At 48.6% G+C, this 25,573-nt stretch overlaps 8 protein-coding genes across 8 annotated transcripts; 3 read left to right on the top strand and 5 right to left on the bottom strand.

The window, feature by feature from the left end:
• Positions 1-410: 410 nt before the first annotated feature.
• N7496_012178 (uncharacterized protein) lies at positions 411-2,223 on the bottom strand (the record flags this gene model as incomplete). The annotated part of the gene is made up of 8 exons (XM_056705091.1): positions 411-1,289; positions 1,394-1,553; positions 1,622-1,633; positions 1,697-1,793; positions 1,861-1,882; positions 1,946-2,040; positions 2,095-2,128; positions 2,191-2,223. The coding sequence occupies 8 exons, from the start codon at positions 2,221-2,223 to the stop codon at positions 411-413; spliced, it is 1,332 nt and encodes a 443-aa protein (XP_056548989.1).
• Positions 2,224-4,183: 1,960 nt separating this feature from the next.
• N7496_012177 (GTPase-activating protein LRG1) lies at positions 4,184-8,117 on the top strand (the record flags this gene model as incomplete). Its single annotated transcript, XM_056705090.1, has 6 exons — positions 4,184-4,564; positions 4,666-5,362; positions 5,440-6,093; positions 6,165-7,253; positions 7,312-7,598; positions 7,668-8,117. The coding sequence occupies 6 exons, from the start codon at positions 4,184-4,186 to the stop codon at positions 8,115-8,117; spliced, it is 3,558 nt and encodes a 1,185-aa protein (XP_056548988.1).
• A 1,835-nt stretch (positions 8,118-9,952) lies between these two features.
• On the bottom strand, positions 9,953-11,156 carry N7496_012176 (uncharacterized protein; the record flags this gene model as incomplete). The annotated part of the gene is made up of 3 exons (XM_056705089.1): positions 9,953-10,649; positions 10,706-10,970; positions 11,024-11,156. The coding sequence occupies 3 exons, from the start codon at positions 11,154-11,156 to the stop codon at positions 9,953-9,955; spliced, it is 1,095 nt and encodes a 364-aa protein (XP_056548987.1).
• A 221-nt stretch (positions 11,157-11,377) lies between these two features.
• Positions 11,378-12,403, top strand: N7496_012175 (proteasome regulatory particle base subunit RPN10; the record flags this gene model as incomplete). The annotated part of the gene is made up of 4 exons (XM_056705088.1): positions 11,378-11,403; positions 11,459-11,497; positions 11,555-11,774; positions 11,843-12,403. 4 exons carry the CDS (start codon positions 11,378-11,380, stop codon positions 12,401-12,403), a joined length of 846 nt encoding a protein of 281 aa, XP_056548986.1.
• A 362-nt stretch (positions 12,404-12,765) lies between these two features.
• N7496_012174 (trafficking protein particle complex subunit 4) lies at positions 12,766-13,352 on the bottom strand (the record flags this gene model as incomplete). The annotated part of the gene is made up of 2 exons (XM_056705087.1): positions 12,766-13,129; positions 13,213-13,352. The coding sequence occupies 2 exons, from the start codon at positions 13,350-13,352 to the stop codon at positions 12,766-12,768; spliced, it is 504 nt and encodes a 167-aa protein (XP_056548985.1).
• Positions 13,353-13,939: 587 nt separating this feature from the next.
• On the bottom strand, positions 13,940-16,386 carry N7496_012173 (uncharacterized protein; the record flags this gene model as incomplete). The annotated part of the gene is made up of 2 exons (XM_056705086.1): positions 13,940-14,738; positions 14,804-16,386. The coding sequence occupies 2 exons, from the start codon at positions 16,384-16,386 to the stop codon at positions 13,940-13,942; spliced, it is 2,382 nt and encodes a 793-aa protein (XP_056548984.1).
• A 1,019-nt stretch (positions 16,387-17,405) lies between these two features.
• On the bottom strand, positions 17,406-18,199 carry N7496_012172 (putative O-methyltransferase; the record flags this gene model as incomplete). Its single annotated transcript, XM_056705085.1, has 2 exons — positions 17,406-17,444; positions 17,507-18,199. The coding sequence occupies 2 exons, from the start codon at positions 18,197-18,199 to the stop codon at positions 17,406-17,408; spliced, it is 732 nt and encodes a 243-aa protein (XP_056548983.1).
• Positions 18,200-22,921: 4,722 nt separating this feature from the next.
• Positions 22,922-24,463, top strand: N7496_012171 (cytochrome P450; the record flags this gene model as incomplete). Its single annotated transcript, XM_056705084.1, has 9 exons — positions 22,922-22,927; positions 22,989-23,028; positions 23,085-23,108; positions 23,165-23,298; positions 23,568-23,646; positions 23,699-23,888; positions 23,949-24,027; positions 24,077-24,155; positions 24,207-24,463. The coding sequence occupies 9 exons, from the start codon at positions 22,922-22,924 to the stop codon at positions 24,461-24,463; spliced, it is 888 nt and encodes a 295-aa protein (XP_056548982.1).
• Positions 24,464-25,573: the final 1,110 nt, after the last annotated feature.

Below are 25,573 nucleotides of genomic sequence, written 5' to 3'. Positions count from 1 at the left end.
ACCAGGTGGCGCAAACCTGGCTGACCAACTAGGCCATATGAGGGGGGAGATTACCTGGAAGAACTGGAAGTTGGTGATAACTCTCGTTTATTGTCAATATTGAATACTGCAACGACAATACATACTCCGTCCTTGTTTTGCTCTTTTTGGCACTTGGCGTGAGCCGCACAGCGACAAATGATTTAAGCTAATGCTGGCTAAAATGCTAGATAGATAATGCTACACATAGTATCCTGCTCATCTCCAGGAATCGTATCTCTGACAACCCGATGACCCTTGAGCCATAACATAGCCATCTGCTATTCACCTTTCTATCCTCCGTCATAGGTTCCTGTTAAGCGGATAGCTCCATCAGCACGGCTGTCCACCTTCAAGACTATAACCTGCGTGTGTGTGCGGGTCAGGCAAACTTACTCCAGAGTTGCCGCAACTGAGCGGCGGAGCTTGCGACTATACTGTCGCTGCTCCTCCTTGGACCCCCAGCAAAGTGCACTTGCCTCCGGATTCACCGTCATGAGAGGATTGACGGGCGGCTTATCCTCCTCTAGAGAACTGATTATGCCGTCAACATGACGGCTCATCTCATCTGCCTGGAGAGGGAGGTAGATGAGCACGTTCTGTGGCGAGACACGAACATGATACAGCGGAGTCTCGAGGATAACTCGCGGCTGTTCTGCAGGATGATTGGGGCTGATGAAGATGTTGATCTTCAAAACACCTCCATCATACTGGGTCATCGGCCTCCCATGATAGATGAGGCGCCACAGGAACGGGTTGTCATCCACGAGCTCGAGGACGACCATCCCCTCCGTTCGCTGGGTAAGCTGACGCGTGATTTGCTGAGACTGTGCGCGAAGGCTTGCTGCGAGTGGATGGTCCTTTTGGTCCATGTCCTTCCCTTGGACTGGCCATTTTTTCGTCTCCTCCATGATGCGCAATTCGAGAACTGCCAGGCGCTTTTTCATGTCTTCGTAATCCCAGGAGCCCCCCATGATATTGTCTGCGCATTCAAATGCCATCAAAGGGAAGGAGTGGCGGGCTCGTGCTTTCTTATCGTTAAGGCCATGCTCGATGGCCATCTTGTACGATTCCAGATACCACAGGAACCGCCTCTTGTAGGTATCGAGGAATGGGTGGAATGGCGCTTCCGGCACACTGGAGTTCGATTGGTAAATCCCTGCCCCTAGATAAACGCCCTGGCCTGGCCTCGTGCTCGGTTGTGTGGTTTTGATGTCAAAGGCTTTTTCCAGAGGGACGATGACCGTTAGCCGAAGGTTCTCGTGGTGGATCTGAGAGCTCCGGTTAGCAATCGGAGTCACCTCTATTCATTAGGAGTTTTCAATTCCCCGGGCGATATCGAATTTTGTTAGTTTCTGGGGACATGTCATCCTACCTTGGCGTTGTACAGTTCACTCTGTTCCTCGTCATCATCGTTCTCAAAGCCTGGCTCCAGATTGTAGGGCTTAGCGGCCAAGAGACTCTGGATGGATCGGAGGACCGTTTCTAGTCCCAGCACCGGGGACCACTGTTCGTTGGATTCACCTGACCAAGTGCTGTATATATGATCAATCACTGTGATGACTAGCTACCATTCAAACCGGGGTGGTGATAAAATCCTTACCCTAGAATCGATCTGCTCAATCATCATAGGTTAGGATTCTGGACATTATCCCATGGGTAGGTAGGGAAGACTTACAGACAGACCTTTCCACTTGCATAGAGATTTGGACCGAAACGTGTTCGTCCGTTGTTGGTAGTCTGCAGGGTAACAGTGGGCGGTTTTTCGGGATATTCTGTGGCGATGTCAATGGTGTTCTATCTTGAGATGCGGGAGCTCAAGCCCAACCGATTTGTACTCACCAGGAGGGATCCTGATCAAGAACTAGAAATGAAGCTAGTCAGTCAAGCACTTTGAAGTTTCATCTTCATCCGTATCAAGACTCACCTGGTAGAAACCCTGGGCGTATGGGGTATCTGGCGGCCCGATGATGAGAGCGTTGAGCTCACGGGTGTTCTGTTCCTTGTAGGAGATGTCGATGGCTGGAGCTTCCGTTAACTCGTTGTCTATGAATAGAGCTGACGATGACAACATACCGAGATCATCGCTTCGGGCGAACTGTCTCAGCTCCTATATTCGGTCGCATGAGTTGGCCATCTTGTCTTAAGCTCTCAAGCTTCGGCTCTACTTACGCGCATGACGCGGAGGGCACACTGGTCCACCATTTTGCAAACCTGCGTACCCGCGGAGAGGATGTTGGAGTAATCGGAGCAAATAATGGGGAACGGAGATGAGGAAGTATAGTTTGACGAGGGCGGTAGGTGGAGGAGGAAAAACTAAAGGGAAGACTGTCCAAAGAGGCAGCTACCCGGGGTATGGATGATGAGGTTGGGAGTTTTCCATTTCGGCCCTTTTAGAGCTTCGGACTGTGCTTCGGGTAGGCTACTTTAATAAGTAGACAGGTATAGATCTCTAGATGGTTCATGAAATTGACATTATCTTCAATGGTCCTTGCTGTAGGGGTTGATCTTTAGGAAAGCCAAGCCCATTCCCTATTCTCCAATAACAGTGCTTTGAAAAGCGTCGAGAGGGGCAGTATGTAGTAAGTTGTTGCTGGCATTATTGCTGGCAATTCTGACTATTTTTACTCTACCGCCTGGTTGACCGCCTTGGTACTGGGTTGAGGCCTTAAACCATGGCTTCTCTGATCGAGACTAGTAGCCTTGCGATATTAATATCAATCAAGACTAGATTGGTTTTATATGTAGCTATTACAAGGAGTATTTATTCAATGTTTGTCTTTATAGCCAGCAGAATACTAGAATGGCATTAAGGTTGTAGAATGTGGAAACTAACAATATAGTCAGTGTATCGCTTCCCAGCGTGTCCATCTCCTCCTCCGTAAACTCTAGGCATTTACAGTTTGCTATGACCCTGGGATTCTTTGGGCGACAGTGGATCGTGGCTGGAATAGTGGACCCCGTCGAAGAACAAAATAGATGAAGAACCTGATCAAGTCGACGGCCATTTGATTCTATGATAGCGAAGATATCTTTGTGTTTTCCATCTCCATCTGGAACCTGTACGCCGTTCTTTATGCAGAGGCTGAAACCCCAGGGCCGCCGTGAGACTGATACTATAAAAAGCCTAAACGAGAGGAGCCATGGACAGTGCCGGGATGGTTCAAGCGGGTCCAGGTACGACCGGGAGTTGACAGGAAAGACGCCCCCTTACTATACATAGATACGAAGGGCCACGAGACAAAAACAAACAACTAGCTTAAGACAAAGATACATATCCATCAAAAATCCAGAAAATAAGTCATAATTAAATCCTTTCCAAGTATATAAACTCGAGTCCTAGAATGATGACAGGGCGGTGTAGCTCCACGTGACCTGGGCCCTGATTTGGGGGAGCACCAAAAAAAGCGTGGGCCCGTAGTCAAAGTGTATGCCCGCTAATTAGGGGAGAGAGAGAGGGGGCAACAAATGCCCAACCCAAACCTTTCTCCATTCTCTCCTTCACCCCCCAAACGCCCACCTCTTTCACCACCCCCTCTCCCCCTCAACTCGGACTCGACTTCAACTTCCTCAGGGCCATCTTACCCTCCGTTAACCCGATTTCTCGTGATTCTTCTCCCTCCCATGGTTGTGACTTCGGTCGCCTGCGCCGGCTCCTCTCGCAAGCTCCCAGCCTCCTCCTCCTCCACCACCACCCCCGCGTCGTCGTTCGGACCTGTGCGCGCCTAGGATCCTGCTTCCCTGGCTTCAATCTTATCTCTATCCTTCCCCGCGATTTCTCCGGTCGGTCGCGCGCGCTGTCACTCCTTTGTTCAATTCATACCCCTCGCCTTTTTCCCCGCGTGTCGTCCCTATATGGCGTGAGGGTGAGTGAGAGTTCCTGGACCCTGGACTCGAGGTCCACCTTCCCACTCTTCACACAGAACCAAGAGGCCCATAGGTGGCCTGCTCTAACCAATTCCCTCCGTGATTTAATAGCACGAGCTAGATCCTTTCGAGAGATCCTTCCCGCGACTTCGTGGTGTTTACCGAGACACATCAACATCACCGAACCTCCCCGTCCCTAACTTGTCACCCGTCACCTCCTCACATAACGTGCATGCTCTACCTGCGGTGCTACCACGCCTGAACCTCATTCATCCTTCATTTGTGAAGGGGGACCGTCATGCCCCCCGGTGGACTTCCGGCTAGCCTGGTCGCAGGCAAGCCCACTCCGACTGTGAACACCTCCTACGGAAGTAGCTATCAGAAAAACACACCCACTTCCCCTGAGGATAGTCTCATCCCATTTGATTCACCCTCCACCCGCACAGCTGGAAATCACAGTCCTTTGAGCCCAGAAGACCGTTCCCCGCGGGGCCTTGAACCTGATCAACCAGGTTTCCGGGACCGATCCAATGTGAGGGACAGATCGCGCCCTAATGGGCGACCCCACAACAAGTCTCCAGGCTCGTCCCGTCTCTGCCAAAAGTGCAATGAGCCCTTGACTGGGCAGTTTGTGCGCGCGTTGGGTGGTACATTCCATCTGGAGTGTTTCAAGTGCGAGGTACGTGGTGATCCTGCACAGACAAAGCCCATCCTTCTCCCTACTCCCTCTTTCCATCTATCTGGAGAGACCCTTTGAAACTGACAACAACTATTTCATAGGATTGTGGTGAAATCGTCGCCTCGAAGTTCTTCCCCGTTGACTCGGACAATGGATCATGCCAATTCCCCCTCTGCGAGACGGACTATTTCCGACGATTGAACCTTCTATGCCACGATTGTGGCGGTGCTCTCCGTGGCTCCTACATTACAGCATTAGATCGCAAATACCACATTGAGCATTTCACTTGTTCAGTGTGTCCTACGGTATTCGGTGCCCAGGACTCCTACTACGAACATGAGGGCAAAGTTTACTGTCATTTCCATTACTCGACTCAATTTGCACAGCGATGCCATGGATGTCATACCGCAATTCTCAAACAGTTTGTTGAGATTTTCCGTAATGGCCAAAACCAACATTGGCACCCCGAGTGTTACATGATCCACAAATTTTGGAATGTCCGACTATCACCCGCTGGCCAAACATGGGAACCGCCCCCTGTCGACGCCGATGCTACACCCGAGGAGCGCGAAAACATTCGCCGAGAAGAGGATTCCATGGAGGAGAAAGTCTACAATATTTGGAGTACTCTCTCCACGTTTGAGGAATCTTCCGCCGCGTGCATCTCTGACATGCTGCTACACGTCAGCAATGGAGCATACATCGACGGTGTGATCGTCGCCAAGCGATTCATTGCGCATGTGGAAATCCTTTTGTGCTGCCGTCGACGAACTAGCATTGTACATCAAGTCTCATGGCGTCAAGGGTAGGTCTCGCTCATTGATGTCATTGTTTGCTCTCTCGGTCTCGGTCTCTGGCTAACCCACATCATCTAGATCTATCGTATGGTCGAGAGGCAAAACTCCTCTGCAAGAAGATTGTCGCATTCTTCGCCCTCCTATCCAAGACGCAAGAGACCGGTGTTCGCAAGCTCGGGGTCACCCAGGAGCTGCTCTCGTTGGTGACTGGCCTGGCTCATTACCTTAAGCTTCTCATTCGTATCGGTCTCCAGGGTGCTTTGAAGCTTGAGCGGGAAAAGTCGGCACCGGACGGTCTGCACAACTTCCTCGCACACCTAGCAGACCAAGAATCCCTCGCTCCGCCAGAAGATGAGAACGCGCCCATTGATCTGAATGCCGGTGTCGAGGGTCTAGCCGATCAACTTTCAGATTGCTGCATCTCATGCAAGGAGCCCATTGACGACGAGTGTGTCCGCCACGGAGAAAACCGCTGGCATCTGAAACCCCCTCATCTGGCATGCTGCTCGTGTGAGAAGGAATTGACTTTTGATCTTGTGGATGCATTGTGGCATGAAGGCGAAAAGCGCACGTACTGCTCAGCATGCGCTGATCATCATAATCTCGGTCCGAATGCACAGGCCGGCTTCATCCAGGTCACCAAGTTGCAGCAGTTCGTCTTCCTGTTACGAGTTGCTCTTGCACGCCTTCTAGCCGTTCTCCGTGCTGGAGGAACACTTCCTTCTGCATCTGGTAAGTTGTTTTTTTTTCCTCTGTAAAGGTCCAGCATCCAAAGTTCCTAACTTTTTCATCTCTTAATCCAGCAGATCCCAACGTTGAAGGCAGTGAGGACAAGGATGGGTACCGCGTGCACCCCGGTGATGTTCGCCGGTCCAATACTATTTCCCAGTCTCGTGGCGGTGCTCGTGGTGGCTTCGAGGAGTCGTCTCTGGAGCAGACTGTCGGTGAGATGCGTCGCTTGCGTTCTCTTCGCAATGAGCGCACTCTTTCTACGACATATAAGAAAGCTCGCGCATCTCGAATTATCGATGGCCCCGAGGGCCGGAGTGTCCGACCTGGGTCTTCTGGTAACGATGGCAGTGACCCTCGTGGACCCGGCTTCCAGATCGTTGAGGAACGAGATGCGAATGGCGAAACTGTGAAGGATCTGACATTCGGTGCTCAAGATGCCCTCACTTTGGATGACATTCCTCGTATCGTTGCAGCTGAACAGGCCAAGGAGCAGCGCCCCAACGCCTATCGACATGCCGGCTCTAAGCTTGTGGGAACCATGGAAGGAATGCCCACCTACAAGCCAGGACACGCTCGTGAGATGTCAAAGAACCAGCTGGATATGCTTGTGGACTCTTCGACTCGTAGCAAACGTTACTTTTCCGAGCTCACGGCATTGGAATATTTCATCGTCCGCCATGTTGCCGTCTTGTCGATGGAGCCGTTGCTAGACGGGCAGTTCAGCATGGAAGAGCTGCTCTCTCTAATCGAATCTCGCAAGCCTACCATCTGGAACATCTTTGGCCGTGCCTTCAAGGATGAGAAGAAGAAGGGCAAGAAGAAGGGAGTCTTTGGTGTTTCACTCGACTACTTGGTTGACAAGGAGGGTACCGAGTCTGGACACGGTGTCGGCCCTGGTGCCCTGCGGATTCCAGCACTCGTAGACGATTCCGTCTCCGCTATGCGCCAGATGGACATGTCGGTTGAGGGTGTCTTCCGGAAGAATGGCAACATTCGTCGTCTCAAGGAACTCGCCGAGTTGATCGATACCAAGTATGACCAGGTCGACATGACAAAGGAGGGTCCAGTGCAGATCGCTGCGCTTCTGAAGAAGTTCCTTCGCGAAATGCCTGATCCATTGATGACTTTCAAATTGCACCGTCTTTTCGTTGCTTCACAGAGTAAGTTAATGCCGGTGCATTGTGTGTGGGAGTGGAAAAACTGACAAAAGTTTGACAGAACTGTCGGACTCTGAGAAGCAGAAGCGAGTGCTGCATTTGGCTTGCTGTCTCCTACCCAAGGCTCATCGCGATACGATGGAGGTCCTGTTCACGTTCCTCAACTGGACATCATCCTTCTCGCACATTGATGAGGAATCGGGCAGCAAGATGGACATTCACAACCTGGCTACCGTCATAACACCCAACATTCTTTACCCGAACACGAAGAACGGCACCGTGGACGAGAGTTTCCTAGCAATTGAAGCGGTCAACGCGCTGATCACGTATAACGACACCATGTGTGAGGTAAGTGGCTCTCTTCTTCTCGTGTTTTCCACAGGAAAAGATTCATAATTAACTTTTATTTTGTACCAGATTCCGGAGGACTTGCAAGCTGTTCTGAGTGATCCTACACTTTTCAAGGAGAACTCTGAAGTCACGTCCAAGGACATCTTGAAGCGGTATGGTGACATTACGCGGGGAAGCTTCTCAACGAGACCGGACAACAGCGGGGATACCTTTACCATCAACAACCATCGGAATCCGAGCACCCCGACATCAGCTCGAATTGAGACCGATCCTTCTCAGGACACTGCCTGGCAGATGCAGAGCTCAGTTCGCCATGTTCCAGGGCCTAGTGGGCACTCCCACTCAGCAAGTGCCCAGCCCCAAGCTGGTCTTGACTTTGCGCCACCTCAGCCACCTCAGGCTGCCTATCACCGTGAACGAAGCCATAGCAATGGCAGCCAAGCTGGTACAGACGGGCAGCAAGGTCTCCCCTACCGCCCACGGCCCGGTCCTGGCGCTATGGGTGTTACTGGGTAGAATTTGCCAGTCTTTGTCCTTTCCTCCCTTGCACAGCTGTCATCAATACACCATAAATTGATGACTTTTATTTGCATCTCACAACCTAGCGCCATCTGTGACAGCCCAAGGTGTACTTTTTTACCCTCTCTCATTTTTACGGGGGCGTGTTGAGCGTTTTTCGTTTTCCGGTCGATTTTTCCTTTCTCATCACTGCCTTGCCCTATGTCCATTCATTTCGTCTCGACTGACAGGTTTGGTTGACGGAGTTATCTCATCTTCACATTCTACATCATTCAAAATTCTCACCCAAAAGTGAATCATTATCCCTCATTGGTCCCGATCCCTTTGGTGTACCTATTGCCTACATACCCTACCCATCCTTTTCCCCTTAGTTCATGGGTGCTACCACGCGTTTCGTCCACTACAGTTCCCTTTTTTTTTTTTTTTCTTTTCTTTCCCTACATACCCATCCATACCTGACCTACCCACTTTGTCGGAATCATGTATGTTTCTCCTTGCTTTCGTTCACTACGGGCGTGCTTTTCTACAGTCTATGCCTTTTTCATATCATCTCTTTTCGCTTCTCTTGAACCCAGGCTCCAGGTTTTACCTTGGTTCATCCCTTTCTGCGTTTCTTTCTTTTCTCTTTAGCTTTTTTTTTTACCTTTCTTCTCCCAGATCTGCTGATCTAGCATCGGTCCATGGAGTCCTCTTGTGAATTTCGCTTCTTTTTTTTACCTTTCAGACGTCTTTGCGATCTGACCTGATTGCAATCAATGATACCTGCTCTGAGTCTTGTGTCTCGCTGTAGCTATTCCTTTTCACACTGGGTTCTTTGCATGATAGCTCTAGCTTTTGTTTTGATATGGTATCTTGGCGCCATTTTTTGGATATCAGCCTTAGCTTAAATTAAATGGCTTCCATTGCTCAACGTAGGTACCGATTTCCAAGGCTTCCGTCTAGGCTCAGGATAACACAATAAATAGGTATCTTCTAAGTTGGAATGTACTTTGGCAACTATATATCTTTCCGGCATCCACATTATATATCCTGAAAAAGTACCTACCTCAGAAATCCATCTACGTCTTAGGATACAATAGCTGTAGCCAGATACCTAGTCACGTCAATATATATATATACATATGTTCAGCGGTGCATCCCGTTGATACATGGACCCTACGGTGCCTACCTGATGATAGGTAATCATGGAGATAGATCTGCCATGCGGGCGCATCGAGGGTTTGAAATGCCGTCACTGTAACCGTAGTTTAACGGTTATTTCCTGAATACGGTATTCAAAAAGATTCTGAAATTTTGACAGTATTTTAGTTAGAGACTATATCTATGCGAAATACTGCGGAGGAGATCAAATACCGTAGTTCGCCCCAATACCGTACCCTCAACAGCATGCATAGAGCTACAATCTCACTTACTATATCTACTCTTAAATTCTGCATTGAGATTGGAAGTCATGGCTTGCCGGCATGGTACTCGTGAACTGAAACGCTCACGGGTATCGAGCCTTTGTCTCTACCTAGCTATGCAGGGAAGACTGGAATTTCAGCACGAAAGTCTGTATCTGTATTGCATCACACATAGAACAGCTTGGAAAGAATAAACTGTGAAGTCCCAGACGACTTCCATGATCAAAGATAATGCCGAAAAATGCATGGGAACACCTATTATGACACCGACCCAATAAGATCAAGCAAGAAAAACAATACAACACCATGGATTCAACCTCATGCTTGTAATTGGCAGTACTCCACGCTCAAAATCAACTTCAAGTAGAATCAAAACACCTCGGCCCTTATATCAAAATGCGTCAGCAGTGACAATGCATTTGATATCCTCTATACACGCTTTCGTAGTGCTCTCGTCCCGCGAGTAGAAGATTCCATTGTGGATGCTGGGGCGGTAGTCTTCCGGGCGGTGGACGCGGTGGCGGAAGTTGCGGTCTTCTTGACGGCCAGGGATGCAGTGTGGGCCCGGGGCACAGCAGGTTTCTTGGTCGTTGACGCAGTCCCTGCCGTTGCCTTCCTGGCACCGGTGCCAGTACGGGTGGGTTTCGTGACAGTTGTGCCCGAGGATGTGGTGGACGAGAAACTGTTCTTACGCTCGCCTTGACGAGTCGCCGGCCGCGGGAGGGGAGACCTGACGGATCTGGGTCCAGTGGCCGAGCGTGCCGTTGTCTTCTTGGCTTGCGTGGAGGCTTGGTTATCTCTGACGTTGGACGTAGTAGCACCGCGCGGACGAGTGGCAGGTCCAGCAGCCCGCAGAGGGCTGGAGGGCTTTAGTGGTGAGGTAGGTCGGGACAGGTATGACGGCTGTCCCTTTTCGGGGGAGGCGCGGAATGGTGATTGTGGGTAGGTTCGAGAGTTGAGGGACTTGGGGGACAGGATTCGGTGGTCGTGACCTCGCACTTCTTGCGATACGACGCGTGATGCACCGCCCGCAGCGGGAGCCTTCCCGCGGCGCTTGGGGTTCTTCAGTCCTTCGGGGGTGCCAGCAGCCGGTGCATTCTCTTTGTCAGAGTAGTGGCCCTCGTTACTGTGCGAACATGTCAGTATTCGGACTCGATTGTGGGGAGACGGCAATGATCCTACCTGTTGCGTCGAGTCCGGCCATCGCGCGTGCTGGAGGGTGAAAGTGCTTGGTCAATGGACATAGGTGCGCGCGAGACCTTTGATGGGGAGATTCTACGAATGGGCGAGGTCGCTTGAGCCGGGGCTGTGTACTTCTCGAGAAGCTCGCCCATGTTGGCCTTGCGGAGAGAGACGGGAATACGGTTGACGCGTCGTTCAAGGCGAGAACGAAGATCATTTGCTTGAAGAGCATATTGTGCACGAAGCTTGCGGGCGCGCTCAGTGACTGCAGCTTGGTTAGTACGAGCTTGTATTCCAGAACCTCTCCCTTGGACGTACTTTCGAGCTGGAGGTTGTCAATTAGTGCCTGCTTTTGGCTCTGGGTGAGACGCAGCTTCTTGACCGGTCTTCCCGTGGGCGTAGCATCGGGCGCATCAACAAACTCGGGAGCTTTGCGTTTCAAGGTAGCCATTGTGGGGGATTGAGTTGGGGTTGAATATCGGATTAGAGAACAAGAGAGGTTCATCGAGTAGTGTGGAGGCGCGGAGCAATAACAAACAACAGCCCGGGCGGAGACACCTGGCAGAATCCATAGCTTCACCTCATCGTCATCACCGCCGTCCCTGGCCATTGCCTATCTCTGTCAATCCCCCCAATACCCTTTCCCACTCCCTCTCGTCATATACCGCCATCATGTCGCTCGAAGCTACGATGATCATGTTCGTTGTTGCTCCCCATCCGAGCTTAGACTGCTCCGCTAACCCCCTCATGCAGTGTCGACAACAGCGAAAGCAGTCGCAATGGAGACTACACGTGAGATCCCTCGTCCTTTCGCCATCTTCGACATCGTCTAACCTATGGAACCCACAGATCAACCCGGTGGCAAGCTCAAGTTGATGCTGTCAGCATCATCCACAGCGTCAAGATGCGCGCACACCCCCAGTCGGCCGTCGGTCTGATGAGCATGGGCGGCAAGGGTCCCGAAGTGCTATCCACCTTCACCACGGATTTCGGTAGCATTCTGGCTGGTCTACACAACACGAAGATTCACGGAACGTCGCACCTGAGCTCTAGTATTCAAGTCGCCGGTGTAAGTGAACAGGATCTACAACAGCGCTAGGCTCGGTCGTCCAAATTACTAATTAAGCTATGATCTAGTTGGCCCTCAAGCACCGATCCGAAAAGTCCCAACGGCAACGAATCATCGTGTTCTCGTGCTCCCCGATCGACGAGGATGAGAAGACTCTGGTCAAGCTGGCCAAGAAGATGAAGAAGAACAACGTCTCTATCGACGTGGTGGCATTCGGTGACCTCGAGTCCGACCAAACCAAGAAGCTGGAGGCCTTTGTGGATAATGTGACGAGCGGTGATAACTCTTACCTCGCTATCATCCCACCAGGACCTCATCTCCTGAGCGAGGAGCTCCAAGCAACCCCCATCCTGGCTGGCGAGAATGCTACCACCGGTGGTGCGGCTGCCGGTGGTGGTGGTGACGAGGCGGGTGGTTTCAACTTTGAGGACGCCGCCGAGAACGACCCCGAGCTCGCATTTGCTCTGCGACTATCCTTGGAGGAAGAGAAGAACCGGCAAGAAAAGGAGAAGCGTGATCGAGAGGCGGCCGAGGGCAAGACGGAGCTGGGTAATATTCCTGAAGAGGGCCAGGGCGAGTCGAGCGGTAACAAGGACAAGAAGGATGAGGACAAGATGGATACTGCGTAGATTTCCGTCTTCCCTTGGAAGTGATCTATGATGCATACCCGGCGTTTTACTTCAGTTTTTTTTTCTTCTGTTCCTGTTCCCTGTATACTCACGAGCCGACTCCCGCTTCTGCTTGCCATGTGTCTTATAGGTAGACAGACACATTCTACTGGGTTTGAATGGAAATGTTGATTTGGTTGATGTTGATTGGTATTATGCACAAGCTGGGGTTTCCGCCTCCTAATCTCTGGGAGTACGGTAAAAATCAATGAGAAAGAAGAAAAATGTCTAATTCGTAAGGTCATCACACAATTCAATCCAGCGTCCTCCTCCCCTTCGAGGTTCACCACGACAGTATTATAACATGTCCTACGCCGGACAGCTCATGTCCTCCCTCGCAACCAAGCGCCCAAGTGCCGATCAAACGCCTCACACCGCACGGGCATCTCCAGCTGGTAGAAGGGGTTCTTCATCACGTAGTCGGCGTATAGCTCGTAGATCTTGTTCATGATCGTGTCCACATTGCCGGTCATAGGGTCCGTGAAGAGCAGGAACTTGGTTCCCGTCAAGGTCTGGAAGCAGGTCAACCGGAACTTTTCAGTCTCGAGATGTTCCAGGCCTGATGCCGGGACGCCGGGGTTGGGATAGGTGAAGCCCACGGGCGCATTGCCGCCGGGCGATGTGATGGCGGGGGAGGTCTGGGCGAGAGGGAGCTTGGGGGTTATAGAGCGAGTGATGGCATGGACACTGTATATACCGTTCTTCATTAGCGATGGAGATTCACCTAGTGATGGGGTGTGTCTAGGGGGTGTTGGTGGTGGAAGTCATACCCGTGAAAGGTACCAGCGAGGACGAGGTAGTCATTGGTAGAGAGGCTGCGCAGACCGGCCTGGTACTCGCGCTGGTAGATTAGACCACCGGCCTTGTTGATGATGATCAAGGAGAATACTGTCCTGGTGGAGGAAGGCATGTTAGTTGCGCATTCGGGGTTCGAGGTCGCATGATAACTTGGACACACATGATGGGCGGAATCGAGGATGTCCGCGGTCCGGACAACGTGGCCGAGGAAGAAAGGGGGTTTATTGCGCCTGCAGCATGCCTTGCAGATAGTCCAAGGGGGATAGGTAGGATTGAGAGGAATGGTGTGTAATTGTCAGGGTTTAGATGCGCATGGCGCGGTGTCGTCGGAGCAAGACGTTGGAGTCGCGGGGAGTTTGTTTAATTGGGGCGCTAGCGACTCGTGCGGGTTTCCGGGCCGCGGGATGGAATCTATACGAATCACTAAAGACTGCAAAATTGGCTATATTATTAGCTTCTGTAAGAGAAACATTTACTATAGAGGGTTATTTTCTCTAGCTGCTAGTAGCTCCTCAGTCTTATTATTAGAAACCAGGCCCTAGTAGGGATATCCTCTCTTACTTGGCTACTATTAAATTCTTCTCTTGTCCATTACGAATATCGTGGAGTTTGGCGATGCAGAAACTATCAAAGCCCCTTTAGTATGCAGTTTTGTGGTGTAGCTTTGGACGTAGACAGCGAAGATCCTATCAATAGTAACTAGCAGCCAGCATATAAAGCTCCCTTCCTTGGCTTCTCCACCTCAAAAGAGGTCAAACAACAATGACCTGGTTTCCCATTCTCCTCGTGTGCTACAGCGCCCCAAAGTAGTGGCTTGACAGCAGCCGATTCATCTGATTTAGGAGGGTGACATGCAGCGCTTATAGCAAGACTGCAACTACCCACCACGGGCATCCCTGGCTTCAGCCTTCGCGAGCTCAAGACCATCAAAGCCAATAACAACCCCAATGCAACCCCAAGCGCACACGCAATGGCAAGTGGACTATATCCACAGGCTGTCGTCATGCCCGTATTGCTCACTCCAGGGAACTGAGCGGTTGGTTCCGTTAGGACCTCGGTGTTTGGCTGGTAGATTGTGACGTTGATTAGAAAGATAGACTGTGATATCAACCAGTGAAACACAGTACTGCATGCCAAAAAGGGTAGAGAATATCGCCAGGGAAGTCCGAGCCAATACGTCTCCCGTTGCGCGCCTAGTGGCAGAGTGACTCGGAGAGTGGTCCTTTTGTGGGCAAACATGCTCCATTCGTGGGTAGCAGTCATGCTGGTGAGGACCGCATTGTACATGAAGTATAGTCCTGAGAGAAGAAGTTGGGGAAGATTGGCAATCAAAGAAGTGGTGAGAATCGATCTAGAGGTACCACCCTCATAACCGGATTTCGCGACGATGGCGTTGAGACTAAGAGCCCCGAATCCCAAGGTGAAGGCGTTCTTTATGCCAACAAGGTTGACTCCTTTCATCATGAAGACGACTCCAACGATAACACATGCTAGCCATCTATGAATAGTTTTTGCAGTCAGTTTCATGATGAATATTTGAATGGATCAACACATGTCACTTACAAGAATATGCAACCTGCCCATCGTCGAACTGTCCCATGTCTTCCAAACCAAATTCCACCCTCAACCCAAGGCTGCGGGGGACAAGAATCCAACGGAATGTACTCGCCAGTCTCATCGACACCAGGAAAAATCGTGTCATCTAACTTTGACATCAGACACCGGCCTTTTGACGCTGGGTCTGGGCGTCGAAGGAAGGAATCCACGGCATCGCCAATAGTTGCGAATATTGGCTCTCGAGACATGAGAAGGCATCCCAAGATTGACGCAAACTTTACCGCATTGCAGACGATAGCAATGTACAAGATCATTGGACTGTACTTCAGCTGACATTCGTGCTCTGCATTCGTTGTCAAACAATAGTCGATCTCATAGGATTCTGGTAGGATGGCCCAGTTGCTGGAGTTTTTCTGAGCTGCTGAGCTGCTGCATTGGTCGTAAAATATCGAGTCTAGATCACACATCCAATATGTGACTTGTGGAATCGGGTCTGGTTGCCAACCTGTCCCGTTCACCATATGTTCTATACAAGAAAATAGCGTAGATGATTGGTTCCAATTTGCATCCCAGCAATATTTTTGACTGGTGTCGTTATGGCTCCAATGCCCACATTTATTTGAGCACCAATCCTGCACCGTCTGTGGATAGTCTAGGGGATGGAAATAAGCAAGCACGGGCAGTGTGGCATTGTGCGGTGGTGGAAACGTATCCGATTGCTTGGGGTTGCTGCCATTCTTGGTGACAGCAAGGAGATTGAAAGTCCCTCCCTCCAGCCCACTTCCATACGTGGACATGCAATCTTTGGGCTCCATCTGGGTCATGTTTCTGGGCGTTTCTAGGGCCAGATTGCGCAGCCAGCAAGTTACGTAGCTCGGCTGGTCCGAAGTCTTGTATTGCGCCATCGCATCGCTTCCACAGTCGAGGCCAATCGAAGCACTTTCTTCCAGGAATCCCGGCGTGACTACCAGGCCGCTGTAGTCGTTGAATGTGGTAGTCATAAAAACTGCCGAGTTCCACAAAAGGTGAAGCGGCAATGAGCTCAGCGCAAGCACCAGCCAGAATACCGCTTTGGGTCGCTTGATATGCGACAAGTTTCGCATTGAATGAATTCCAATATCAAGCCACCTTCTCCGTCCATGAGCAGAGTCGATTTCTCTGCGCGTTGGCGCTGTGAGACATTGCATGTTGTAATTGCTTGCGCTGACGAGGACGGTCGCAATAACATTGATCGCATAGTGAAAGCGGCTGTCAATGCTGCGGATCTTACCGCAGTCATGACCGAGAATAACGCCTAGCCCATCCTCATCAGGCGGATACTTGGTTCGAATGTAAGCAGTGGCCGCGATGTTAAGACATAGGCATATCGTGACAAAAATCCCCGAGACTAGAGCACCCAATCTCCACCCATGGAAGAATTTGGAGTCAGAGGGTGGCTGGAGCTCCAATGGAATATACCGCGAGCCCGATCGGAGAACGATTCGAGAGTACCAACTCTTTGTAGAATCCCAGGTCGTGCGTTTGTTGACCTTGGCTGAGGGTGTTTTCGTGGGAAGGAGCTCGATGCTATCATCATTTGTCGAGTCCATATTCAATACCAGACTTGATTCTCTTCATCTGGGCAATCAACGGGGGACCGCTTGACAAAGAATAGTTACGAGACTAGCATTGCGACTTCCAGGAAAAAAAAGCTAGGCACTGACAAGACTTATACCCCGCGAGCTGAGCTTGTTGGACCCCAAGCCTCTCGTCTTGGCAGCGGTCAGGGCGTATTGTTTGCTTTTTGAGGGCGATTGAACCCTGAAAATAACGGGGCTGAATGCATGCACTCGTAATCCAATAGAATCTATGATCACAATTTTGGCACAGTGCCAGCTCATCATGAGACTCTGCATCTAATTGTTTTTTATCTCACATGCGCTTCGTGCGCAACCATCAGTTCATCATAAAAAGAATAGGGGATTGTTAAAGTCACACTCCCAAAATCATATTGTCAACTCCCTGCCTGAAAATTCAGGTATTTTCAGGCGGGGGGGGGGGGGGGGGTGACTTTAACAATCCCCAAAGAATATAGTGAAGAAGAGAAGGTGTTGCTTTGTAAATTGCAGGGAACAGGTGAATACGATACGAACTCTTTAGCGGCTTCTAACCTTATTGTCGCAACAACAAGGTCTTAAAGTCAAATTATTTGAGAAGATATTCATGGACAAACCTGTACTGTGCCCAATCCTTTGCGTAAAACTTGTGGGGAATATACAGTTAGGAAAAACAGAAATCCTCAATATATATTTTCGCTCCAACCTCAGCTGTCTTCCTCGACTTGACTAAGGCCATCCGTCCTTGTCAAGGAATGCATTTTTAATTCGTTGTGTTCCTCTTAAGCCACCGTATTGCATTAGAAATGTTATATGCCTCACAATGTATATTCTGGTGTTATCCCAACCTATTGTGGTCTTCAATGATCGAATGAGTCTCTAATGGAGCACCTGCCTCGGAATTATACACGAGGTTTGGCCAGCTATCGTTGAGCATAATTCTATATATCCTGGAAGACTCGAGATAGATACAAAAAGAACAATCGTGATTAAATCGGCCAAGAAGGAGATTCCTACTCGACAGCCACCACGGTGCTAACCTCAACGATGCTCTGCACACTCAAATTAGCAAATACTCAAACAAATTAAGTTGGTCAGGAAAAGGGATACTCACCGGTTTACCCGGTACACTCTCCGTAGCGAAGGACTGACTCTCATACTTGACGGAGCCAGCAACTCCCCTACCTCCAGCCTTCACATACTTCAAATAATCCGGCGCCCCAGGGAAATCAGTGTTATCCGCAATAGCTAGTGACCCAAGTCGGAACAACTTCAAGTCCTCAACGAGCTGCAGATCTGGAAGATAGAACTCCTCCCAGTGATCGAAGAATGCCATATCCACACTGGTCACTTTGCCGTCTGCATGGAGCTTCTTCAACGAATCAGATGCAGGGCCCTCAAGGACATGCACAACATCTTGGAGACCGGCAAGTTTGATCAAATCTCGCGAAAGCGAGACCATCTGCGGATCCAATTCAAAAGTATACACATTGACATCTTTGGGGACATTTTGTCCGTGGATATCACGCAGAATTGCACCCCAGGCGATGGCAGACTTGCCCACGAAAGTGCCAAACTCGAGAATGGTGTGTGGCGCCGGCTGTTGAGCTGTAAGCTGGGCTTGTGCCACATCCAGCTTGGCCTTTTTGAAGATCATCATGCGGCCCTGCGTTTCCGCGAACTCGTCGATGGCATTTGCCACGGCCCAGGGATTGTTCTCAAAGTTGTTGGCTGGCTGAGAGAAGATGTACTCGCGTAGCTGTGTGGCGCGCTTGGCGAAGGTTTCGGCCAATGAAGCAGAGTCCATTTTGGTAGATCTGAATATGAGATTTTGGATTGGAAGGGTGGAATGAAGAATGATGCCGAGTGGAATCAGAGAGAGGCTGAATATAATTACAATCCAGCGGGGGCGGAGGGGGAGCATGCTGCTTGCTGTTTAAATGTTTCAAAGTCCGAGAGAAAGGTTCCAATTATGTCCATGTTGACGTCGGCTTTAACGTTGCCGAATGAGTATGCGTATGTGTTTCGTTCCGTGGTGGGTCGATGCTGATGGAGATCTTCCGTCCGATACTTGTGTTCGCCGAACCCTAGATGGTAGTAGCATCGACTTGTACGTTTAGATATTTAAATTAATTCCCGTGTATCATGAAGGAGACCAAGCGGTTCTTGACTCTGTATTTGATCAAAATAATTACTTAAGCATCATCTCAAGAGCTTGAATGTATGTGATGTCGCTGAACAACATCTATAAAATGCCAAGTGGGTGTTGATCTCCGAGCTCTTATGGCCGAGGTCGGCCCCGAGTTCCAAGTTAAGATATCTCGGCCGACTTTCCGATAGCCCATTGTTGATCCGGAACGGGGTGGGGGAGGTAGGACATTCTACCTATTTAAGGTCTCATTTCAGCTTTATTGTTGATTTTTTATTGCCTTATCCAATATTTTATATCGCGAGTTGTCCTGCGAAGAACCTGTGGACATATAGCTATATTATGTCACCATAAGTGCATTCCCACGACTAACCAAACATTCAATGACGAAAGAAAACTTCTCGTGTACTCCCCATACAGCATCATGACTGAAGAGGCGATGGGCTTCCAGTAAGGTACGGCACATACCTCGGACTTCTTTGAGGTTGCCCAATCCATCGATCTGGAGAGCTAGGCTCTCGTGAGATGACATCCAACCTCGACGTGATTCATCGCTTAACTCTCCATTTGCATCAACTTCGTGAACAGGGCTGTTTGTGGCAATTGGACTGCCAGCATTCCAGTCGCTCAGAGGATGAATGGTGAAAAAACACCATATCGTGAGAATCGAGACAAATAGGAGGTGATTCTCGTAGTATGCCTTGGACTTTTTCTTTCTGATCAGACTGAACAAAACGGCCGCGTGAAGAACTGCTCGTCGAGAGTTCGATGCATCATGCGTTATCCAATCATGCAATGGGCGTCGTGCTTCTTCGACATACTGTTCGCTGCTCAGCCATCCAATATATTCACACATAGGCTGCAAAGGGACGTGCATTAAAAGAGAGACGAAGTTGTACTGCTTTTCCAGGTTCGTGTCACTGAGACGCGTGGACAATTTGAAGCTCTTGTGAAGCAAAATCAAAGCGTTTCTCGCCTCTTGTTGCCATGAAGTTATAGACACAAGAGACGAAAACCCTAAAATCCTGGAACCAGGATTGGTGATTGAAAGACTATTCGGCCGGTTTGAAATTTGAAGATACTTGGCGATCTTCACATTGTTCTGGAAGCGATAGAATATCGAGTTCAGTAGTATCAAACAGGTGAATTGCCCTAGCCCTTCTGTTAAGGGGAATTGGGTGTAAAGCGAGTCCAATATGTAATTAAGGTTCATTTGTTTTGAGATGTCTTCTTAAGATGACAGTTAGTATATCTACAAATGGAAGCGCTGGAAGAAAGTGAGTGGTGGAACAAACCTTGGTCAGCTTCTAGCTTTTGTGGCAATTCGGAAAAGTCGGCTTCCCAGATTGATTCATGGCAAGGAACGCATGGATCCAAGTCTTCCATGTTCATGATAGGTGGGACGCTGCAATTCAAACCGAACTGGCAGTCCATCAACTATTTGGCAGTTAGAAGACATTGGAGCGATATCGTTGAGGGATGGCTTCGGGGAGAAGAACAGACCCAGGTACCGTAGATAAATCCCCTCGCAGTCTCTCTCTCTAACCAACGAATTGGATTTTGTTCGCAGCGAGGTTCAGATTCAGCCCCTTTGCTGAAAGGCTCTTGCCGGCGCAGTTTTGATCTAATACCCCGAGATAGAGTGACTAGCATGTTCCTTTGAAACTGAGCTAAGAGGACAAGTTTTCTTGAGCCACAATATGAACAATGAATCTGGCTCAACAAAGCAGCTTGGGCAAACGCGATTTGGATTGATTTGGAGATGTTATTTTGAATCTGATTTGAGAATAAATTATTTTAGGATAGGGAGGAAGGGTCTGGAGAGGCTGTCAATAACGTACCACTCTATCCAAACAAGTTCTCAAAATATCGCCAAGTGCTTTTGTATATGCATCGGATTCGTGCAGTCTGGAATATCTACTTCCGATGGCAGCAACGGCGAGTACTAGTAGAGGAGGGGTTTCCATAACATTGAAACTTGGCACATGCAATATTGGGAATGATGAATGAAAATTCTCGAAATACAATTGAACGAAAGCGTTCAACGCAGCTGGCCTTCGTAGTACGTCGAGCACCGAGGGCTTCAATGGCGATTCCAGATTCCCGCAATAACCGTCGATATATTCGGTCAGAGATTGTAGCGTCGGTAGAGGTATAGCAGGAACATGCCCATAATCATCTAACTCAAGCAGTTCTTTAATGTCCAATGACATCCTACCGCGATCCCTCGAGCTGGATAAAATCTTATTCCTGACTGTCGGAGGGCTTTCCGTTGGAGGAGAGTTCTGTCGAGATGATTGTGACGAGGATTGTTGCCAAAGTCCTGGTTGGATCATACCGGACCGATTGTAACCGTCACAGTGATCTGGCGCCAGAGTTTGGCTAGAAGGTTCAAGAAAATAGGACATGATTTCTGGTGGAGCTTCCATATCCGCCAAAGAAACATTGGCTGCGTAGTGACAGTACGTCAATTTATACGACCACAAATAACTCAAAAGTTATTATCATTTACCTGAATATACTGATGGCCCTTGTAGCTGCTCATGAATATCAAATGGAAGCGCAGATATGTCGAGAAAGTTTAAAGATAGGCCTTGGGTGAAACTATCATCCAGACCCATTGATTGGAACGTGGAATAGGAATTATTCATATGCATTTCAAGTGATGATTCTGTTGGATAATGAATAATTTAGCGATGCACAAGGAATAGTCCGTGAAAGGTCTCCGGGACAAGATAGAAGGCTTCTCACCTGGCGCCTGTAGATGCTGTAATCTGTCGGAGACCTCGGGAATTGTGTTACAAGAGGAACTTTTATTCGTATAGGGAGTCACTTGATCTGCTGACAGCTGGGAGAGGGCTGAACTTTGAATTGAGGATGCGCTGTCATCTATTTCAGTTGTCAAAGTGCTGTTCTTGGGTATGCACACGGTCTCTTTTGGGGTTCTTGAACAAAGTAGTCCCTTATGGACACAAGTGGCACATGGAAAATCATCAGAGCAACGAAGCTTTGCCTTGATACAATGATCGCATGCTACGGCGACTCGGGGTGTTCGTTTCCTCCTGACGGTGAGGAAATAGAACAGCTCCGCTCACTGTGTCGCTTGAGTGTATCCCTGGTTTAGTTAGCTTACCAAATCTTCTTATTCATGGGAAACTGAAGCATACGCTCTTGCGAATATACTCCCACAGCGAGTACAAGTAAAGTCTCTTTGGTTCAGATGCGAACGCTGATGGCGAATCAGATGCTCCCGCCGGATAAAACGGCGCCCGCAGTCACCGCAGCAAATCTTCCTCATTGCTTCATATTTCATATTATTTGATCCTCCTTTGGGCTAGGGAAGGCCATACAGAACAAGGGTAAGTTGCTGTACTGAGAAAAGGCCTTCCCGTCAATTTTCGTTCAGTTTACCCCGCATCCGACTGCTCGGATGTGGAGTTGTTCGGATGTGGGGTACTACAGCGTATTTAAATGAATAGTATAGCTCCCAAGGGAAAAAAGGTCTCTTTATTATTAATTCAATGAATGTTGACGTTTTCAGTATAAGAGATAAGAAAAATGCTCAATCAGTTCCTTGAAAATGTGGCGGCAATTCCTGGCCTCCAACTTCGATCATTACTGGTTGCAGGAGCACTTGGAGTCTTTTTGGTGCCTTTGATTTTGAAACTAAAAAAGACCAAGGAGCTACCATTACCCCCACAGCCTCCAGGAGATTTTCTTCTTGGAAATCTCAGGCAAGTCGTGACTGCGAGTCAGCAGAGCCTCCAGCATCTTCTGATTTGCCAGTGGGCTCGGGAATACGGTGAAATCTTTCGTGTGCGCCTTGGCCCAGTGACGGAATATTTCTTGAATTCGGACCATGCAGTGAAGGTTAGTAAGCTCAGTCTATATAAAGGAGTTACAACTGATAATTTCTCCAGGAAATAATGGATCGTGGCTCGGCTCATACGTCCGAGAGACCGCGCTGGATTGTCAGTAACGAGCAAATTTGCAATCGTTTGAACGTTCTTCTTCTCCATGGCAGTGACCCACGATGGAAGGTGTGTAATATTCTATTATCCGTGACTCCAGCTTGGAAGAAAGAGCCAAAAGAGTGTTGACTATCTGATCAGCATCAACGAAAAGTTCTCAATTCTCTTCTTACAAGTATCCCACGGGCAGATGCTGGACTACCGTATGCACACTATCTTAAGATATTCCAAAGAGGGTACGGACTCGCTAAAGCTAAAAAATCAATTTTTGATTAGTTTTTTGCATTATGAAACCGCAAAATTTCTACACTATTTCGCAAATAATGCTGAGGAGGGAAGATCTAGCAGCGCCATCCAAAGGGCTCTCGCACGTTACACCTACAGCACATTCTCTTCTCAAATCTTTGGAATGGATGTTAGTTGAAAAGGACAAATGCAAAGAAGATTTGGTTCACAGCTAATCAAGTCGATTTTAGATACCGGAGGTCGATAATGATGTCATTGGGTACATCCATGGTAAGTTTGGGGCATTTTGAATGGACTACAAAATAAAGTGTTAATGATTTTTGCAGAAACAGGACTCGCACAGATTTTGGGTAGGTTTATTTTGCTCCAACACCAATAATTCATTAACATCTAATTACATACAAAGGCACAATCCCGGGCATGTATATGGTTGACATATTCACTTGGATGGAATTCTTGCCAATCTGGCTCAAGCCATGGGAGAAAGAAGCAAAGAAAAGGTTCCAGAGGGATATGAGATGGTGTCTTGAACGTTTGCAGGTAAGAACCTCAACGCTTTACCTTCAGATTAGACATTTCACGAATGGAAATTGACTGAAAATGGCAGAGAATAAAAAGCCCTGGCTTTCTGAACAGCTACGTGTCTCAGGCATTTCTGCCTTCGGTTGTACAAACTCATGATCACTATGGGTTTGCTTCTGAAGAAGAGGCAGCCTATTTATCTCTTCAATTAATAATCGGAGCTGCTGATACGGTATCTATACCCCTCTGTACCTTGGGAATTCTTTTTTTACTTACGCAGTTTCCAGAGTCAGATATCGACGTGGTCGTTTTTAGAAGCCATGCTACAGAACCCCGAAGCACAAAGAAAATGTCGAATTGAAATTGGTAAAGAGGGATGGTTAACCCTTTTTTTTAAACAAGACTGACTGGTCTCTAGATAATATAGTCGGTGACCGGTTACCTGAGTTCGCAGACCTGGATCGGATTCCATACGTAAAATGCATCATGAAAGAGGTTTGGCGTTGGAGACCCCCTGTCGCTCTCGGCCATCCTCATGTGACAACTCGTGACATCATTTATAATGGTTATCGGATTCCCAAAGGATCACGCATTCACTTGAATTCCTGGTATGTGCAATATTTGGGTGATTGGAGATGAACTCTAACCACTAATAACATTCGATCAAGGGCCATCGGTCATGATCCCCGGCGGCATGATGACCCTGAGAGGTTTTGGCCAGAACGTTACATCGGCGATGAAACAACGGTATGCTAAAGAGCAAAACACATTATCGCTTTTCTTCTCTAACGTGAAGGGAAAGGCTATGCAAAGTATCAATTCAGCAGATGTCTCTAAGAGAGATCATTTTGCATTTGGTGCTGGACGCCGTATTTGTAAGTCAAATTGCCATGATTATCAAAGGTGGAGGAAACTGACACTGGCAGGTCCCGGATACAATGTTGCAGAGAGATCATTTGCAGTTGCTATTATGCGCATTCTCTGGGCATTTGAAGTTCAGCCAGCCCCGGGAACCCAAGTACCTCTCGACCCGCTTTCCTATATGAAAAACGCAGAAATGCCGGGCAACGCATCCATAAATTTACCTGTTACTCTGGAAGTCAGAAGTGAGGAAAGAAAGAAGCTCATCAATGATATATTCGACAAGATGGATCGAGAAAGGACCAAGATGGTTAGTACATAACCTAGCGATATTGAGGGTACTGAAGGGCTGATGAGAAACCCCCCAGGAACCATTATAAAGTCAAGAGGTAATTCAACACAACCTCTAAATTCAGTGGTACAAAAAACGACTGAAGGAGAGAGCATATTTGAAAAACATCACAAGCTTCAAAATTCACAAGTACTGTAAATCGACTGCCCCAGGCTTGGCGATTATCCCCTATCCCTTTCGTTCAATCAATCAAGAAATATATTTCTTACGTTAGTCCCCATTCAGCACTAAGGGTTGTCTTGTAGAACTTTATGAAGAGTAAATCTGGATATACTTTCTAAGTAAAAATGTAAGGTTTATCGTAATGAGCCTAACACATGGATAATGATTGTTTCTTACATATCCAATTCTTCCTATCAGTGATAAATCCGAGACACATTACCAATATCCCCTGGGATCATCATCAGTGACCCTTAACTCATCACCGATGAGTTATCTCTTGTTTATTCCCATCACGTGATGATATTCATCACTTAACACGTGAACCCAGTTTCTTCTGGAATGTTGGCAGCCATAGGGCTGTCAAGATGGGTCAAAATAAACAATTAAACAATCGCCCAAGCGTTAAAATGAAGGGTCCAACGTCCATCATTCCCACTACAAACGTCCGTCAGAATTGCTTAATTGCTGGGCAAGTGCATCATTCTCACGGCCTCAAACTATCCGAAAAGGGTAATCTCCACGACCAAGCGGGGACCTCCCCTTCTAGCCTTCCTGGACCCTGGCAAACATCGACGGACGATGACCGAGATTTCCTCGTGGCTACGGAGATTGATTGGATGCGTTCTGCACGGTTGATGATGAGTTTATCGTGTTTAAGGTAGAGAGATGTGTCCGGGGGATAACTGTAGATGCAGCCCTATGGGGTTGGTTTGACACTTGATCGTGGGGTGGATGGGCGATCTGGAATTGCGGCTCTGAGTTAACGACGTTGAGATTTTGCTTAGACATTACCCTCTCTCTCTATCTCTCTACTCACCCTGGGTACTGTGAGTTAGGCTTAGGCTTTGCTGGTTAGCGTTCTACTTTTACTCTTCCTTCGCTCTTTGCCCACTAACGTCTACGTGCCGTTCAGGGGAA

The sequence above is a fragment of the Penicillium cataractarum genome, assembly GCF_028827025.1.
Source record: "Penicillium cataractarum strain IBT 29864 chromosome Unknown utg000010l, whole genome shotgun sequence".
Classification (NCBI taxonomy): Eukaryota; Fungi; Ascomycota; class Eurotiomycetes; order Eurotiales; family Aspergillaceae; genus Penicillium; species Penicillium cataractarum.
Note: the sequence above shows the minus strand (reverse complement) of the source record. Positions and strands in the feature narration are given on the sequence as shown.